This window comes from Prosopis cineraria, unplaced genomic scaffold (assembly GCF_029017545.1).
Source record: "Prosopis cineraria cultivar Desert tree isolate PC_DT_omini unplaced genomic scaffold, ASM2901754v1 PC4, whole genome shotgun sequence".
NCBI lineage: Eukaryota > Viridiplantae > Streptophyta > Magnoliopsida > Fabales > Fabaceae > Prosopis > Prosopis cineraria.
The window spans coordinates 6,228,519-6,247,301 of record NW_026555335.1 but is presented as its reverse complement, the minus strand read 5'-3'; the positions used below and the strand labels follow the sequence as shown (position 1 = coordinate 6,247,301).

Sequence of the window (18,783 nt, the reverse complement as noted above, 5' to 3'; positions counted from 1 at the left end):
TTAAGTTAAAGCAAGCTAAACGTGATCACTTGACCTTGGAAACCTTGTGATTACCGTCCCCCCGCGGTCAAGTTTCTTATGAAGTGCTTAATCTTAATCTAATAACTGATTAGTTTAACTATTTAAGGGGGGATTCTGAACCTTACACGTGTAAAAATGAAGACCGCCGGGTATAAAATACGGATCTACCATAACAATTAGCATCTTGGCTCTCGATTCTCGGCATCTTCTCTCGGATACCTGCCCTTCCCCTGCCCCTTAAATCCTCACTCTCTCCCACGCTTCTTGCTCGCATCACAGCTACGCACCACCATGGACGCCATCGATTCCCCTCTCGAAGCTCTCGTTTTCAACTGCGCCAGCTTCGGCTTCTTCACCCTCGTCAACAACCTCTGGACCTGGCTCGCCCTCTTCACCGCCTCCCTCAGCCTGTGGAAGATCTGCGCTAGACCCCATTTGCCTCTTCCTCCTCCTCCGCCGCCCTCCAATGATCGGAGCTTAAGCGGGTCTCGGTCGGACGAACCAGAGCGACCGGTGGAAAACCTCGTTCTACATGAAGCTCCCGTCACGAGCGAGCCGGCGATGAGTGTTTTCTCCGCAGGCAACGGCGACGTCGATGGAGTGAGCAGGGGGAAGTTTACTGTGTACTACGAGGATGACAACGAATGCGAGTCGGTGGAGGAGCTGAAGGGGACGTCGGAGGAGTGTTGTGACGGCAATTGCGGCTTGGAATCGGAGTGGTGGGAGAAATGGGATAAAATGTTGAAGAAGAGGACGGGAGTGAGCGGGTGGTACATGTACCAGGATTTAACGGACCTCAACGGTAACGTCGTCAAATTCTGGGATTCTGGGACTGGTAATAGTAGATTTCCAAAAGAAGTGACGACGAACAACTCAAGTTGTATGGTCTGGTAGATTCATATGAATGAACGGATGCTCATGAAGAGATGCTACTAAGATTTAGATTTATATATAGCTAATTTGGGTTAGTAGTAGTTCGGATGACGAAAAAAAAAACATGAACCATCCATGGAACCTCGATTCCCAGACGCAAATGTACATTCGGTGTGCCGTGCGTGAGTTTTTTGATCTCTTCCTCGTCTCTTCCCTGGACCATTATATAATTAATAGTCTATTTTCTTAATCATCAGCGTTTACTTGCAACAGAATTCCACCTTTATTTAAAATAGTGCCTTGAGACTGAAAAAACATGGGATGAAACAAAGTTAGATATTAATTTAGCTTTTGTGAGGAATCGTGTGACTGATATATGGTGAAAATAATGAGTGATGAGGACAGGAGAATATGTATAATTGGGAATAAATGGGAGGCTTAATGAAGAAAACAGAGCAATGGAAGAACGGGTGTGCCATTGGTGGGTGAATGGACCAAAACGCGACTGGGAAAAGCTAGTGACCCCACTTTGAGATGGAGGCCATAGCCATAAGTTGGAGCCACTCTCAAGGTGTCATAATATTGAAATTGTATATATATAACTGGATGGTGTTTTTCTTACATTGGTTTCTGCGGTGAGAACTCAAAAATTACGTTAATTTCTCAAGAGATCTCAGTAACGAGCTGGGCATGGGCCAGAGATGAGACTGGGCATGGATGTGAGTGTAGAATATGCCAGCTGCCCAATAATTGATCTTCACATTTTTATTTATCTTTTTTAATAATTAAGGCCACAAGGGACTATGAGAGGCAAGGGCAACGAATTTGTGCCAATTATGTATGGACCTGGCATGTTGACATGTGATATATATTATAACCATTTAGCTATCATAGGTTTGGTGATTGGTCAGCTTGAGCTCGTTCACTCATAATACAGTTGATGTTTGCGTCCCCCTGAAAACAACGTATTAGAGGCTGTCCTTATTTTTCAAAATAAATAAATAAATAAAACAAGGATAACAATACTAGCATTTAAAATTTCTCGAATATCTTTTCCAGCTTCCCATAAATTTCTCAAACATCGATGCAATTAATTCATGTACCGGCTTTTGCGTAAAATCAATTATCAGACCAACATTAACATAATCATAATCATCTGCTTCCTACCGTCTTTTACATAAGTCACCTTTTAGAAGGTTTTCTTGGTATTTTACGTAGGTCACTTTTTCTTAATTTTAGTAATATTTGTTGTACAATTCTAAAACTACCATCTAAATTCTAAAAATAAATACAATATTTCAATTTCTAAAAAAATTATTCCCACACATCAAATCACTCTTCTCTTTTTTTAAAGTGGGGACAATATTAAAAAGGTGGTTTATTTTTAAGATAATTTTATTATTCAAACTAACTCACATTGGCTTTGATGAGTTAGTTAAAAGTAACTTATAAAAATGATTGAAAGGGGGTGCTTCTTCTAGTTTTATATATAAGTAGCTTTTTAGAAAAAATTCATAATCATTTTTTTTGCTTGTTTAGGTAACCATCAAAAGTATATTTAAACTACATTTAAGATGTGTTTTTGTCAAATTTATCAAATAGTTTGGTTTTCTAAATGTATTTTTATTAGATGTAAACTGAAAATAAAACATACACAAAATAAGTCACTTTGCATTAAAAAATTGATCATTAATGATTTTTTTTTTAATTTTACCTTTTCACACTTTTCGATGAGTAGAAAATAAAAAGATACACGTGAAAAAAAAATGCTTTTAAAGATTGTGCATTTATTAAGGGTAAGTTGGGAAATTTCGACATTCCCAAATTATTGCCTTTAGGGTATTAGACAAACATAATATATATACGGGAAGTGTTCCACATCCGGAGTGTGTGTTGGAGGAGAGAAAAAACCCTGTTTTTTTTTTTTTTTTGTTGGGGGGGGGGGCCGCTGAGAGAGATTGCAAGTTGCAATATTACGTATATGTGTCACAGCAACTTACTAGTATTTTTGCAAGTGGAATCTCAAAGCTGCATATCATCTTTCGAGACTGTGGTATCAGTTCGTGTTACGCAAAGGAAGACAAGACGACGAATTCTCGATACAAACCAAGAAATGATACTCAGTGCATGTGATCAGATATTTTGATATTATAAAATTATTTGCTTACAGAGTTTTTAAAATATGGTAGAAGCCAATGAGAAGCCATATTAATATTTCAGGGTCAGACTATATACATATGGTCCCAACATACTATTAATATATGGCCATATACATGGTTCTTGTTGATTATAAAACCAGCGGTAGCTTTTCGATAATGAACCAGTCGTATATATATTATATATATAGTGATCGATGTATTAAGTCATAAACAAGGGAGGTAGCTTAGCCAATCACGCACACGTCCACTTCGATTTGTGTATAATACTTGTCTTTCTATGGTTCTGGCGTGCGCAGTTAACTGAGTTGATTTGTTCGTATTATCAGATTCGGAAGTTGTGGGGGCAAGGGGTGATGTATGTAATTACTGCCACTTTTTCCTGCGTGTCACATAAATTCAACATGCTAATCCACTATATGTGTGTCCCAGGATACATAGAATATTCTTGGTTTAATTCCTCAATCATTGATGAGGGCTGCTGTCCTAGACAACAAAATGGAAGTGAGAATTCATCCGGGGAAAATCTAATCATTATTTATATGAAAAAGTATCAAATCTATTATATATTCTTGTTAGTTGTTACTTTCTGATAACGTTACCTCTAGATCAACACGCATATTCATATAATAAAGTTGCTTGTTGATGTTTAATTGTCCTAACGACAGTGTAACCTCTCTTTTTTAAAAGAGTTATTGAGTTCGAGCTTAACATTAACATGATTGTATGTGCACATGACTGTGTATGTCTTCCTTTTCTACGAGAAAAAACTAGGATAAAGATAAAAATTTTAAAATACAACAAGGATACTTGTCGTGCATGGCATGTATATATAAAACCAGTAAACTTGTTAGTGAAACTGAAACTACCTAATTAAACGGCTAAGAAGAAATCCACTTGAACTAGCCTTGGAAGAAGTTTGATTGAGTATCTGTGTGGATTTATGAAAACTGGAAATGAAATGAGTAATTAATCGTATGGTGAAACGAAAGGATAAAGACTCCAACTTTTGCTTGCATGTGCGACACATGGGGTTTCCAGCACATGAACGCAAAGGTCTTCTCGTCCTGCTGAGGCATGCTTCTTTTATTCCTCTCTCGCCTTCACTTTCACCTTCTAATTAATTCAGTTAATTAAATTGCAAGGATATAAGTGGTAATATACATGCATGGGAAATTAATAGATGGTCAAGCTTTTATATTTTATTTACTTTAATTTTCTTCAATTAAAATAAAATAAGCAATTTTTTTACTCGTGGTTATTTATTTTATGATGACTAATTAATTTTTTTAATTATAAGCACTTTTAGCTCATGTTTAAATTTAAAATTTACTTACTTTTTTAATTAGATAAAAATACTGTAAGGGTATGTGTTTATATAACTATCTAAATTTTATCTCACACATATATATAAGCTTATTCGCCCTGTTCATCATTTATTATTAAGTTAATTAATTTGGCCATGTTGATATGGGGGGCGTCTTCTCTAATCAATTTATTCAAGCGCTCCCCCTATAACCCAAATAGGATTTATGGAGCCCATTAGTAAAATAAAGATTTAAGTCTTGATGAATACTCAATTAAGAACAATGTTGTTAAATTTGTAAATTTAAGTAAACTCATGAAAATTCAAATCATAAATTCCTATTATAAATTTGTAAAATTTCACCTATATTAATAAATAGCTATTACAAGTATATAATTAAATAATTAAAATATAAATATAATCATAATTTAATTTAAATATATTTTAAATATAAATAATTAAAATTAAATTCATTTACGTTGATAGAATGTTATACTTAACATAAAAATTTTAAAATTAGACAACTTACTTTTAGAATTTCTTGTTTTTATTTTTTTTATTAATATTAGTTTTTTTAGTTTTATTTTTTTAATTAGATTCTACCATTTTTATAAATTAAGTTCTACATAATATATAATTAACTCGCTCAATTTAGTAAAAAATTGATGTGTTTAATGAGTTTAACATAGTTTATATTTAGTTCAATATGAGTAAATTGATATAATTTTATAAATTTAAAACATAAAAACTGTAAAATTGAAAAGTTAACTCACAAATTTAACCTAATTTACATTTAATCCAAGTTTATAAGTAAGTTAATGTAATTTTTATAAGATATAAACTAAAAAACAATAAATTAAAAGAATCAATTTCAGAGTTTGACAATAATAATTGAGGGTGATGATATTTTGGGAATCTCAATCGAGATATAATAATCACTATATATATTGTTAGTGAATAATTTTACGTAAAAATATATATAAATATTTAAACTTGATATGTTGATGATTTGCTGGACCCACGTGAGCTCTAGTGTCTCTCCCTTTCTTTTTTCTCATTCTCTTAATTTTCACCATTAATTTTATTTTATTAAATAAATTTATTTTAATTATAAATTTGATGAATGGTGAGGATTACATATATGGGAGCCATTAGGATCAAGTGACCCAAAAGCCATATCGGTCTTCATGCTAGAGCACCACAATATTTTAAGGAATACTCCTCCTATTTTCTTTATAAATCAAACTGTAACTTATAAATAAAATATAATAAATTTTTTAAAACGTGTCTTATAAATGAGATAATTCACTTTGATTCAATATTCATATTTCTCTTGAATATTCTTTAACTTAAGAGATGTTGATTTGAATGCATATTATTGGAGGGATCAACATGATGGGGCTAAAATCTAGGGAGTATTTGAAATAAGTATTAGGAATATGACTTAATTATCAATGAATTAAAAACAATGTAAAATTTCAATTCAATTCAGGAGAATTGAAATGAAAATAATTTTAACAGTGAAAAGATCAAAATAGCTTTCACTTATTATGTAAAATAATTAGTTGTTAATTTTTTTACTTCACTTATTTATTTACCAAGATGAGTTGTAAATTACATGAATTGATATATCAATTATTATACAAGATTTGACATTAATTGTTCAATCACAATTAGCAACATTAATTGTTAAATTACTTATTTTACTTGTTAATTTACTAACATTAGTCATAAATTACTAACAGATATTGTGATTTACAACTAATGTTAATAAATTAATAAGTAAAATTATCAAGTTAACAATTGATATTGCTACTTGTCTGATAAACTGATATAATTTATAACTCATATAAGTAAATTAATAAGTAAAATAAAAAAATAAACATTAATAATTTTACATAATAAATGAAGAGTATTTTAATTTTTTACTATTAAAATTATTTTCACTTTCACTCAAAAAACTAAACTAAAATTTTAATTTTCTACAGACTCACTAATAATTAAATTATATCCCCTCAAATCTATTACTGCGCTTGTAAGAAGAGATTGACGCGCAATTCCACAAGTTGCAACAGTGTACATAATTGTTGCTTGTCACCATGTGTATGTACTACTTTTTTTCATTTTAAATTATAAAATATGTTTTAAAATTTTTTTTTAAAATACAAGACAAGTAGATTAAAATTTTATTAAATATATTAATTTTAATATTATTTTTTTATAATTAATTTTCATCCCTCCTCTTTTCAATATATTAAATTATGAGTATTTTTAAAAATTTATAGTTTTATTTTTAAAAAAATAAAATTATTAAATATATTTAATAAAAATTATTAATATATAAAATTTTATCTTTAAGTTTTTATAATTTAAAATCAAAGAGTAATTACTAATATAGTGGTAGAATCTGGAGGCTGTTCTGCCTTCAAGGCTGTGTTTTCAATCTATGGTTCACAAATCACAAGTGGTCCCAAAGCATGAACAAGACAAACATGAAATCTCAGCATCACATCCACTAATTAATTATTAATATAATTATCTATTATTCTAAATCTCGCTGGTTATATTAACTCAAAAAAATAGTATAAAAATTTGGGTTAACTTTTCTAATTATATCAGTAAATCATTAAACTAATATTTTAATCAGTTTGATAAAATATTTTATTTATAATTAATTTTTTAAAATATTTTATTATTGTTAATTGTAATTTGTAATTTGTTAGTCGTTACATCAAAAAATTATTCCATACTGGCGAGATCACACAAGCTAACCATCTAAGATGCATCCATAAAGCTGACTGATTATGGACTAACATAGTTTGGTATACACTGTCCCACGGCACTATATATTAAGAGGTCATGGGAATTATAAATATTTTTTATATAAATAGAAATAATATTTTATTCCAATTCTATTTATAAGATCTTAAACATTGCTTCTTAATTCAACACGTTTTACAAAAGTTAATGAAACATTTGTTACATGTTTTAAAAAATATGTATATCCTTGCCCCTGTGACTCTCCATTGAAACTATGTTTTTCCATCTCCTCTCTGTTTTCCCCCCGGAGAACGATACTAATCAAAGGATAATATCGAATGTTGAAAAAAGATTTGACATTTATCTAATTTCAACGAATTTCCATAATCTCACGAAAATAATTAATGAGGGCTCATAGAAGTCAGAACGGGTTGGATAGAATATTCAAGAAGAAATTACTATTCCTATGATGCCAAATTATATAATACTTTTAGAGAAGATTTATTGTCCTAAAATATAAGACGTTTTAAAAAAATCAAGATTTTATTAATTAAGCTTATTTTAATATTATTCTTTCTCTCTTAATTTAATGCTAATTAAGTGTAGTTTTGAAGTTATTAAATGAAGAATATTTTTTAAAGTTTATATTTTTATTTTAAAAAGTAAGATTGTTAAGGCGAAGGGAATATTATAAAAGATCATGTTAGCTGCCGTTCAAACTTGTCAAATATTTCTGGGGTTTGGCAATGGCGAGCCAGGCGAGCACAAGAAGGTAGCTGTCTTAGGCAATTTTTATACTTTCAAGTCTCAACGCACACACTTTCAGCAAATGCAGCTGGTATATGTTAGTTAATAGATTAATAGATATACATATACGCGGAACCATAGAATATGCCTTGGTTGGAGACAGTGATGTAATGTATATAAATGATTCTAAATACTTAATAATAGATTAAAATATATTTATAACCTTCTAAATTTATATAAGATTTTAATTTAATTTTTTAAATTTATGAAGTGTCTTTTTAATTTTTTTTAATCTTAATGTCGTTGGTTTCAAATGATCTTTTCTTATATCAGTCATCATTATTTTTAAAAAAAAAACTAAATTTAATATATCAATATTTGATAATATTTTGTTAATATTTAAAAGTTCAATGTAAATTTTTTTTATGATAAAACCAACAATATTAGGTTAAAGGACTGAAATTATGCTTTATAAAATTAATTAACTAAACTGAGACTTTTTTATAATACTAAATTTCGCCTAAATAATATTAGTTGTAATGCCCCCATAAAATTACATGTACACGCTCATTGTCCTTACATACTAAAATTTCTGGTCCCTCCTTGGTTGGTGAGACGCGTCCTTGTGGCAATGGCTGATGAGGTGTGAATGTGGACATTTAAAATTAAAACTAAAATGACTTTTTTTGGATGCCCACAAAAAAAATGTTGAGTATATGTAAGCATGGCTCATTATATATTATCCTCCCGGGCACATGGAAGGGATCAGTAAACATATTATATTGTATCTGCAAGTAAAAATAACCCAGTCTCTCTTAATATAAAAATATTAGAGTGGGAAGGGTAACCCCGTCTGGCCATCTGTTTCAAGCATGGAATGCAGACAAGTTGCAACGGGTTTTGAATTACAATTACAAAAAGTTTAGGTTATCCAAGTTTAAAATAGATTTGAAATTTTGAATTGAGATGTACGTGGTATATGTCTTTCTACAATTTTTGCACATTTAGTTTGTTCTCTTCTCTCTTATTTCAAGGTGGTCACCTTCAATTCCTAACAAATCTGATGGATAAAAATATTGTTTATTCAGTGAGATAAGAATGATAAGAAAATGGAAGAAAGCCAACAGGCACATCATCTATTTGTTTGGCGTCCTCCCTCTCCATCAAATGGAGCAGCGGGCTAATTTCACGTGTTCTATTTTCCCCCTCTTGGAAGGCTGAGCTTACACCCACCTCCACTTCTAGTTTCTGAAGGGAGTTTGTCAAATTGCTCACTGATAAGCACTGTTTTTGCAAACCATCTTACCTCATCTAGTTTCGGCCGGAAGTGTAGTTTTCATTTTTTTGGGGGGGATCGGGCCTGGTATTGGGTTTCTGCTGGGCTAGGAAACGGAGTTAATTGGATGGCTGGGAAAAATGGGAGGGCTTAAAGTAGCAGGAAAAAGAGCCCAGTAACAGAAAAAGCCCAAAGGCAAAGTGATTGGAGCCTTGGAGGTCGTTGGAGGAGAACAAGCCCCAAAATAAAAGAAGAAGAAGAAGGATGCATTGGATGGACGATGGGAGACAGGGAAGATAAGGAATTCCGGAGATTAAGGGATGGCTCTACCAGATGAAACCTTCCCATCCACAGGAACTGAACCAATCCATTATCATCATTTATTACCTCTACTCTGATTCCTCGACCCCACCCCAACCCACCTTCCTTGTTTACTCGTAATACTTTTTTTTTTTTTCTGTTTTGTTTTGCGTTTTTGTTTTTGCCGATGGGTACAGAGCCTTCGGGCATTCACGTGGCCACTGGGCCCCCAACTTATTGCCCCCGTTAGGATTAGCTTTCTTGCTTTTTCTACTGTACAACACGGTGCATGCCAGATGCTATGTCCTCTAAATATAGTAATTCATTCATGACAGGCTCCCTTTGACCATGCTCACTTTTACCTCTCGTTCTCACTTACTTACTAGCATCATTCCTCTGTCAATCTTCATGTCGCCCAGTCCCGTCCAGCACCATCCATTCATGACCATGCCTTTAGGGAGAATTTCAGTTACGACCCTAAAAACCAATACGTCTCCATGAAAGGCGCAAAGAAACATGAAATTCCTCGGCAGGGCCAAATATATTTCATGTAAATTAACTTAAGCACCATTTGGATAATTATCGTTTTACATTTTAAAAATAACTTTTTATTTTTGGAATGTAAAATATTGTTTGAAATAATTTTATGAAAGTAAATGTACTTTTTAAAATGATTTTTCAACCCAGCTGAAATATGAAATTTTGAAAGTTGCACTGAGTAGCTTTTAAAACGGAAACGTGGATATGAAGCATTAAAAACTGATACCTAATTTTACATTTGATTATAATACCTTCAAATATTTTTTTCATTTTTGTCGTGCAACCGCCTCTGTCTTCATTAATTCATTTCCATCTTCACTTGAGCTCCTAATTTTTTATCAGACTTGGGTTTTTTCAAAGGTTTGACTTTTTCACCTACACATCCAAAATATTAATCTTTGACGGAAGGTTTGAAAAAAAACACTGGGGAACAAATCAAAATGAAAAGGTTTCATAGATTGAAAATCAATAAATAAATAAATAAAATGCATAAATAGTAAATAATAAATAGTAAAATAAATAAAATACATAAATAGTAAATAATTACATAATTTATTCCAATATTAATTTTTATAATTTTTATCCTTGCATATTTTAACATTTTTAATATATTACATTGTACAATAAAAATTATTAATTATCATAAATTAATATCTTTTTTAGTCATTTTATATTCAAAAGTACATTTTAAAAGCCCAAATTTTTATTAATCCAAACAACTTTTAGTTTGCCAAACTTACTTTTAATAAAATATATTTAAACACGAATTTCATTATAACAACTGACTTTTTTTAAATTGACTTTTATTAAATAAATTTTCATCAAATTAACTTTTAATAAATTAAAAACTAAATACATACTTATTCACAGAAATTATGTGAATGTCCTTGTTTGTTTGTTCCTTTCTTTCTTTTTTTCAAACAAAAAGTGTCACTATCACCTACCACATCCAATCCTATCCAAGGAATTAAGAGAGGATTTGAGGTTTAGACCTCTTGATATTTCAAAAAAGGGATTTGCCACTAAACTATCAAAGTTGTTTAATAATGCAATACAAAATATTATGTGTTATAGCTTCTATTTTCAAGCCTTTATATAAGTTAGTATTAATCATGAATGTATTATTGTTTATATCTAAATAATTACTTGTAGATGTGTAAAGATGACTTGTTCTTGCATAAAAAAGTTATCTCTTCTTTTTTTTTTAAAATAACTTGCTTCTTCAACATTAATAGATTATTAATATTATGTTAAATAAAAAATATATTATAAGTTTATATTTTAAACATTTTCCTAGCTCTGATGGGTGATGTTGACACTTTTTTAAATTTAAAAAGAAGAAGAAGAAGAAGAAATAGAGACACTTGCGTTACTTCAGCAGATAATTTAATTACATGAAAGGCTTTTGAAGTTTGAATCTGGAATTTCAGAATCCTTTAAGTCTTTCATGTATATATTTTACTTCTAAGGCTCCAACTGAAATTCTATTCTACCATGCATGCTTTTATTTCCATCCCATACTTCAACTCTAAACTTTAATAACCTGCCTTCGGAAGCAAGGCCCCACTGCAAACAGTCTCATCCCTACTTCAACATCATTCCTCTTGTTTCTATCCATAATTTACTTACTCATTCATAGTCTCGCGCGTTTTGGTGCTCTCAACTCTCAAGTACAGATATTGCATTTCAAGATTCACTGTTTAATTTAAATAGACTGATTAAGAACTTGACTGTGTGTTGATTTATAACCACAGAATTCTTAAAATATAAATGCTATCAAATATAATTGAAACATGAGAAGGATTAGAACGCCAACAACTTTTGCAGAGTGAGGAACAAGTACCATCATAGCCGGGACAGAATCGTGCGCATTCTATCACGTGCCTTGTCCGTCACACAGTGCCTTCCAACGAAACATGCACGGCTGGATCCAACATTGTCGTAATCCCCAGTTTAAAAATAAAGTCCATTCCCATAACATTTTCTTAAACACTTAGTTGATAAGCTCACCTGCTTACTCATCACTGATTACTAGGCCTCCCAAAACAATATAACTTAGATATTATTTTTAATCATTTTGCTTCAAGAGTAGATTCATCATGAATTTTCGCATGGCCTTATTTTTCATATCTCCCTTGCATAGAAATTCCGTAACCTTATATTTCAACAAAAAACAAAGAAAGAAAATTCATAACTTATAAATCAATGTTCACCGTGAAACTTCTCAATTAATGCGGGACTCATAACACACATCCACTCCAATCGGTCCATAATGATGGTCTAAGATTGAAAAATAGAATAATGTAGTGGAACGTGAAGTCGTTAATTAACTTAGACTCATATTGACAAGAGAGGGATGAGAAACATCAGGCTTGAGGGATCAATTACAGTGGCACGTCCTCCCTTTTTTTTGGGTCGGGTTTGGGAGAAAGACGACAAGGTTGAAAGTGGTGAAATGAATGAATGAAAAGGAGTGGGCTACGTGGACACGAAAGGCACACTCCTTCCGAATTGAATGCTAACACCTGCGAACTGTCCCATTACCCCCTAACCTAACAATCTCCTTAACCCCTCACTCCACTCTCCCACACTCCACTTCCACTATGCATTTCCCTCTTTCCCTCCCCCTCCTCCTCCTCCTCCTCTCCGCAGCCGCAGCCACATCCCCTCCGCCGCCCTCCTCCGATCTCCTCCGCTCCTCATGCGTCCACGCCAGGTACCCACATCTCTGCCTCCGCACTCTCTCAGCATACGCCCACCCCGCCATCACCCCCAAGGGCCTCGCCCAGGCCGCCCTCTCCGTCAGCCTCGATCACGCTCGCCATCTCTCCCGCTTCCTTCACTCCCACACCTCCTCCCTGTCCAAGCGTTCCCGCCGCCGCCAATCCGCTCTCCGTGACTGCGCCGAGCAGATGTCTGACTCCGTCGACCAGCTCAGCAGGAGCCTCCACGAGCTCAAGCACCTCCGCGAGTCCACATTTCGCCTGCAGATGAGCAACGCCCAGACCTGGGTGAGCGCCGCCATGACCGACGACGACACCTGCCTCGACGGGTTGGGACCCGTCCACGACCGCGTCGTCGGCAAGATAAAGCGCAAGATCAACCGAGTGTCCAGGGTCACCAGCAACGCCCTCTATATGATCAACCGCCTCTGTGACGGCCGTCGAATGGATAAGTCCGAACCCTCCGTTTAACTCTTCCTGAGTGATGATGCCATTTTTTTACCTCTTGCTTATCTGATGATATCATCCTATATATATATATATAATATAATTTAATCGTTGCTGCTGCTGCTAGTTATGATATGGAAATAATGTACAATTGCTATGTTCTATTTATGTCTCAATCACGTATAGATAGCTACTCTCGAATCTCGATCGATCTACATGCGTCCGCTGATAATCTGCATCTTTCAACGTGAAATTATTGTTAAGTGAGAAATATGCATATAATCTATCTGCTTGTAATAAGTGATTTTGTTCATAAATCCAGTTTAATTTGGATGTATACGTATAAAAATAAATAAATGGAGGCTGGTTAGTACGTGTAAAAGGCGTTCATAATTGAAAGCTCCCTTTAACTACTTTGCACAGATGCTGGAGAAAAGTGCACGGGGATTTAAATTCAATAACTGTAATATAGGTACTGAATATCTGTATTTAAATTATTAAAATATAAATTAATAATTTAAATAAATTTACTCATTTATTAATCTTAAATAAAATATAAATTTATAATTATTAATTTAAATTTTAATAATTAAAATGATACAAACATTCAATATATATATATATATATATTAAATATCATCACCAAATTTAAATCCACTTGGTTGAAAAGTGAAAGCTGCGTACAGGCAGTGAATTATTAAGTTGTGGCCCATGGGAGAGACTAGTGACATCATGGTCTCAAAAAAACTTGGATCTGTGGCCACGCTTGAATCAATAGATCAATCATACACTTCTAGTTCATGCATAGGATCCACCACACTTACGTTATTGGACATCACGTACATTTTATATCTTCGTTCAACTTGTCTACCTTATTTAGTCATATTTATTTCAACTAACATGTGTTCGGCCCCAACAAACATTAGTTCTAAACTTGTAAAGGTAGCATAAATATAACCGCTTAAATACGAGATATTGAATCGCAGACAATTAATTATATAAAAAAATGTGTGTTCGTCTTGCTGTTTGTATTTTTTTTTTTTACTTCATATTTTAATTTTGTTTTATGTTTCTTTAGCAACAAAAATAAAATATGATATATTGTTTGGTCGCCTCACTCGTATAACCGACATTGGAAAGCACTGAAAGAGACGGAGAGAGTCTGTGTGTTTCGACTATGCATACCGGGAAAAGAAAGTGGTCCTGATCACTATATGCTACAAGACTACAAGTATTAGGGAAAAAAAATCAAATTAAAGTTAACATACGTAGTTATCATATTTTGTTTTCTTCGAGTGTCATATTCATAATTTAATGTCGATCGACCGCGACATATTCATTAGACCAATAATTATACCCGAACAACAAACACATAAATGGATGCACGATACCTTAGTAGTAGAAAAGAGAATAGAAATCATAATAAAATGCATTAATGAAAACAAGATAATACACCTACATGAGATTAGAATGATGCAAATGAGCAAATGACAATATTTAGCATTTACAGCACAATTTCAGCTGAAATGCGATCATCGTTGTATAGGTTAGAGTCCTTTATTTGGCCCAATGACTATTGGTCATGCGTGGTTTGCCTTTGTCCAATCCATTTACTTGGTGCCAAATTGCCAATCTTCCTGTGACTCCGAATTTCATGCTACCAAAAACGAGTGAGCTGAGGATGAGGAAAAGCCCAGCTTAGTCTCCAACGCTTAATTGGGCTGGGCCAAACCATTAGGGCCAACAAAAAATTCGTTGGTCTGTGTTATGATCACGTGATTTTTTTTTTTTTGTCATTCTACTCCCAAGAATTTATCCATTTGCATTTTGTGGACTATTCATTTTACTTCGATGGTTTTTTTCCCCCAATTAGAACTTATCATATGGCTGAGTTGATGAGTTGTATAACCGAATAAATACTCCAGTATAAAACTTGTGCAAAACTTTATTCTGCTTACAAATCAAGTATTTTATAATTTAGTTCCTAAAGTTATATGTTATTGGTAAATATATAAACATTACCGTGTTGTTGATGAGAATTTAATCTGTGTAGGAGTAAAGTGAAAAATATTCTATGAATGCACGATGAAATTCAAAATTAAGAGTGTTCAATTTGTACTTGTCCTGATTGATCCAATTTCATTCTGATCATATTGGGATAGACCTCATCTTGACCTCAAAATAATCGAGATAAAATTTTATGGGATGGGATGAGAAAGAGGTTCAAAATGGGAGAAGACACGAGATTGCTCTCGGGATGTCCTGTCTTGTCCCGAATGTTATATATATATAATTTTTTATTTTAAAAATATATATTAAATATATTAATTATATTAAATATAATTTATACTTATATTAATTATAATTTCAATACTTGCTGTTCTTATTTAAAACTAAAAGTTTTTTATATTGATAATTTTAATGATATAAAGTAAACAATACATGTTAATATCTTTCTTTACAATATATTAATTATATTAATATAATTTATTCTTATATTTACCTATTTAATAACTTTTATTTATATCGTATTTCTTACTTTATTTTAGAAAGAGTCACTAGCTTAACATATTTTAACTAAAGAAAAAGAATTATAACTTAATGTTGTGTTAGGCTTGTATGTTATTATTATTCTTATAGTCTAAAAATCACTTGTAATTACTATTATAATGGGTTGTGTCTCATGTATACTTGATTTTAAGTTGTACATTTATAATTGTGATTGATATAATTCAATAATTGTTTGATTTATATACTCATGTTGTTTTGTTTTAAACTTAATAAATTATGTGATTCAAGATTTTAATTAATGAATGTTATTATTTAAATTTTTCTCCCACATTATCAGCTTTATTGAGACAGCGAGATGTCTCGATTCCTAATAAAATGGAACGACTTTCAAAATGAGAAGGGACACAAGATAAAAATTTAGTCTCCATAATTTTTTGGGACTGAACAGGAGTGTTCTAATTTTATCTCATACTGTGATCGCCCCTATTCAGAATATAATTCTAGGAGGAGTCTAAGTTCAAAAAAAAAAAAAAACCACAACACACACACCAAATATGGTTTTCGCCAAGTATGGTATAAAGAGCAATGCCGAATGACTGATGATTGTATTATTTATGTTTGAATGCTAACTTGAACACAACGCTGGTCTTAGTTTTATGATAATCCTTTTTTTTTTTTAATGAAGATACATGACTATCATTAATCAAAACATATTTACATGGGAACTATAAAAAACAAGAAAGCCTATGTTAAAATATTTTCAAAATGAAGATATGTTTTTTTAAAAAATCATGTTCTTATAAATTAAGGAGTTTTGTCATTATAAATTAAAAAAAATTATAAATGATTATATATAGAGTTATAGCTATATATGTTATATTTCTTTAAATTTTGAAGACACATTTGGAAGGTTATAAAGCCAAAATGTGTCACTTGATGAAAAAAAAATATATTTCAAGAAAACTTTATACATTAAAATGATGTTTCTTTTCATAAAAATTATTATAAGTAACCCTTGGTTAATATTAATTATTAAACAATGTATGTTTAATAACCAACATATGGATGCTCATAAATTAACATAAAATTGTTCATAAACAATACAAGAGTTATAAAGCAACATTGGTTATAACTTTTAATGAGGATTTTATTACGTATCACTTCACAGCATTATTTCAACTTCTATAAATACCTCTCATCATCACTCATTTGGAAGATATTCAATATTAATATCCATCTATTAAAATTTATTGCCTTTATTCTTTAAGTGTATTGGAGATAAATTTAAATTATCATTTCATAAAAATCATTGTTGTTTTGGCTTGAGTCTTAGTAGTCAGACCATATTCAAGAGTCTTCATTATATGATTATATTTTGAAGGAAATTTACCATCAACCCAACTTACCTTCAAAAATTGGAATAGGTGGGAGTGAATTAAGCATAAGAAAAAGTGCTATCCACACTTTTAAGATGATTTTCACAACTTTCTTCTTCATCTCTACTTTTATTGATCTTCAAAGGGCTATCCCAAAATTTTTTTCTTCATCTCTGCTTTTATTGATCTTCATAAGGCCATCCCCGCTAACAGCATGTCTACCTTGTAATTTTATGGTGTTATTATTTTTCCATCAATGTTATTTGAATTGTGGGTAAATTATAAGAAAAATTTATTTACTGTTGCATTGCACAATTTAGGTAGGCATTGTTAAAATGTGATAGATTTCATTAAAGTTGTGGAAATGTTGGCAATATCAACTTCGTTTAGTGATGAAGGATAGAGTTAGTAATTCAGGCAAGTCAAGTTTAATTTAGGCTAGCTTAAATAAGCTTAAATTTGTTAAAAGTCTAAATAATCAAATACAGCTTGAACTAATCCAAATACTCAAATTATTAATTTTTTTAAAATAAATTTATGTATTATTACTTTAAAATTAATTATTTTTATTTTGTATGAAATATAAATTATATTTTTTGGGACACTTAAATGATGTAAAATATTCAAACTCTTTTTTAAAAATTGTGGGTATTAAAATTTAAAAATAAATATTAAAATATTATTATAAGATATTTTATAGATTAAACATAATAAAAAATGACAATATAAATATTTATTATTTTTTAAAAATATCTATAATAATGCACTCAAATATATGATATTTTAAATATAAAATAATCTAAAACTTAAAGAATTAATTAATGTTTAATACATTTTATATTTTTTTAAAAAAATATTTTTTTTATTCAAAGATTCGTGTCAACTTGAACCCAATTCAGTTTGGGCCAAATTTTTTCATGCATATCTGGGCCAAACTGAATATCAATTGAACTTAGCAACAATTACTAACTGTAATGGAGGGTTTCGTTCTAGCATGAGATTAGGTGGGTATAGGCAGGTTATTATGGTGGATAAACTATATCCTCACAGTCCTATCTAAAACCTCACAAAACTCAATCTCCTTTTTTGACTTTGATTATTAAAAATTCAATCTTCGTTTTAAAAGATTCTACAACCAAATTTATACTTACCTGTTTTATTTCCAAATCCAGAATTGACTTCTAATCAAGGACATGTATTTTAACCAAATCCACCTAAAATTATGATTTTTTGTTTAAAATTTCTAGCTATTTACTGGTATCATAAATTCATAATCATAATTTTAATAATCTTTAACAGGAAACAAAACATGCTTGCTCACTCTTTTTTGACTAAATAGTGCATTCATAAAATAAAGACGGTTACATCAAGATCAAGTCTCCAATCCTAACATTTTCATCATCCACTACTTCTTGAAAAAAAAAAATGGGAGTTGATTAAAAATACAAAAATTAACACCCAAAAGAACGGGACAATTTAACTAAATAATCAGCATACAAATTAAAATATCTATCAAAGTGATGGGTAACAAGACTCCAATTTCTATAGTATAAAAGTCTCACGTGGCCGATTAAATCCTTAAAAGGATGAGAGTCATCATGGTTAGTTGATTTATAGCCTCAGTGCATCACAAAAAATATCCATCCTACAAAAGCCTTTAAGCCCGATAGAGATTTAGGCCATGTATAACAGCAAGTAATTATGCAATTACAGTTGGGACGTTGATCACCTTAGAGTTGAATCCAAT

At 31.4% G+C, this 18,783-nt stretch overlaps 2 protein-coding genes across 2 annotated transcripts; both read left to right on the top strand.

The window, feature by feature from the left end:
- Positions 1-219: 219 nt before the first annotated feature.
- Positions 220-1,144, top strand: LOC129309539 (uncharacterized). Its single transcript, XM_054951147.1, has one exon. It carries the CDS (start codon positions 313-315, stop codon positions 913-915), a length of 603 nt encoding a protein of 200 aa, XP_054807122.1. The 5' UTR covers positions 220-312; the 3' UTR covers positions 916-1,144.
- An 11,372-nt stretch (positions 1,145-12,516) lies between these two features.
- LOC129310134 (pectinesterase inhibitor 3-like) lies at positions 12,517-13,338 on the top strand. Its single transcript, XM_054951999.1, has one exon. The coding sequence runs from the start codon at positions 12,583-12,585 to the stop codon at positions 13,171-13,173; it is 591 nt and encodes a 196-aa protein (XP_054807974.1). The 5' UTR covers positions 12,517-12,582; the 3' UTR covers positions 13,174-13,338.
- Positions 13,339-18,783: the final 5,445 nt, after the last annotated feature.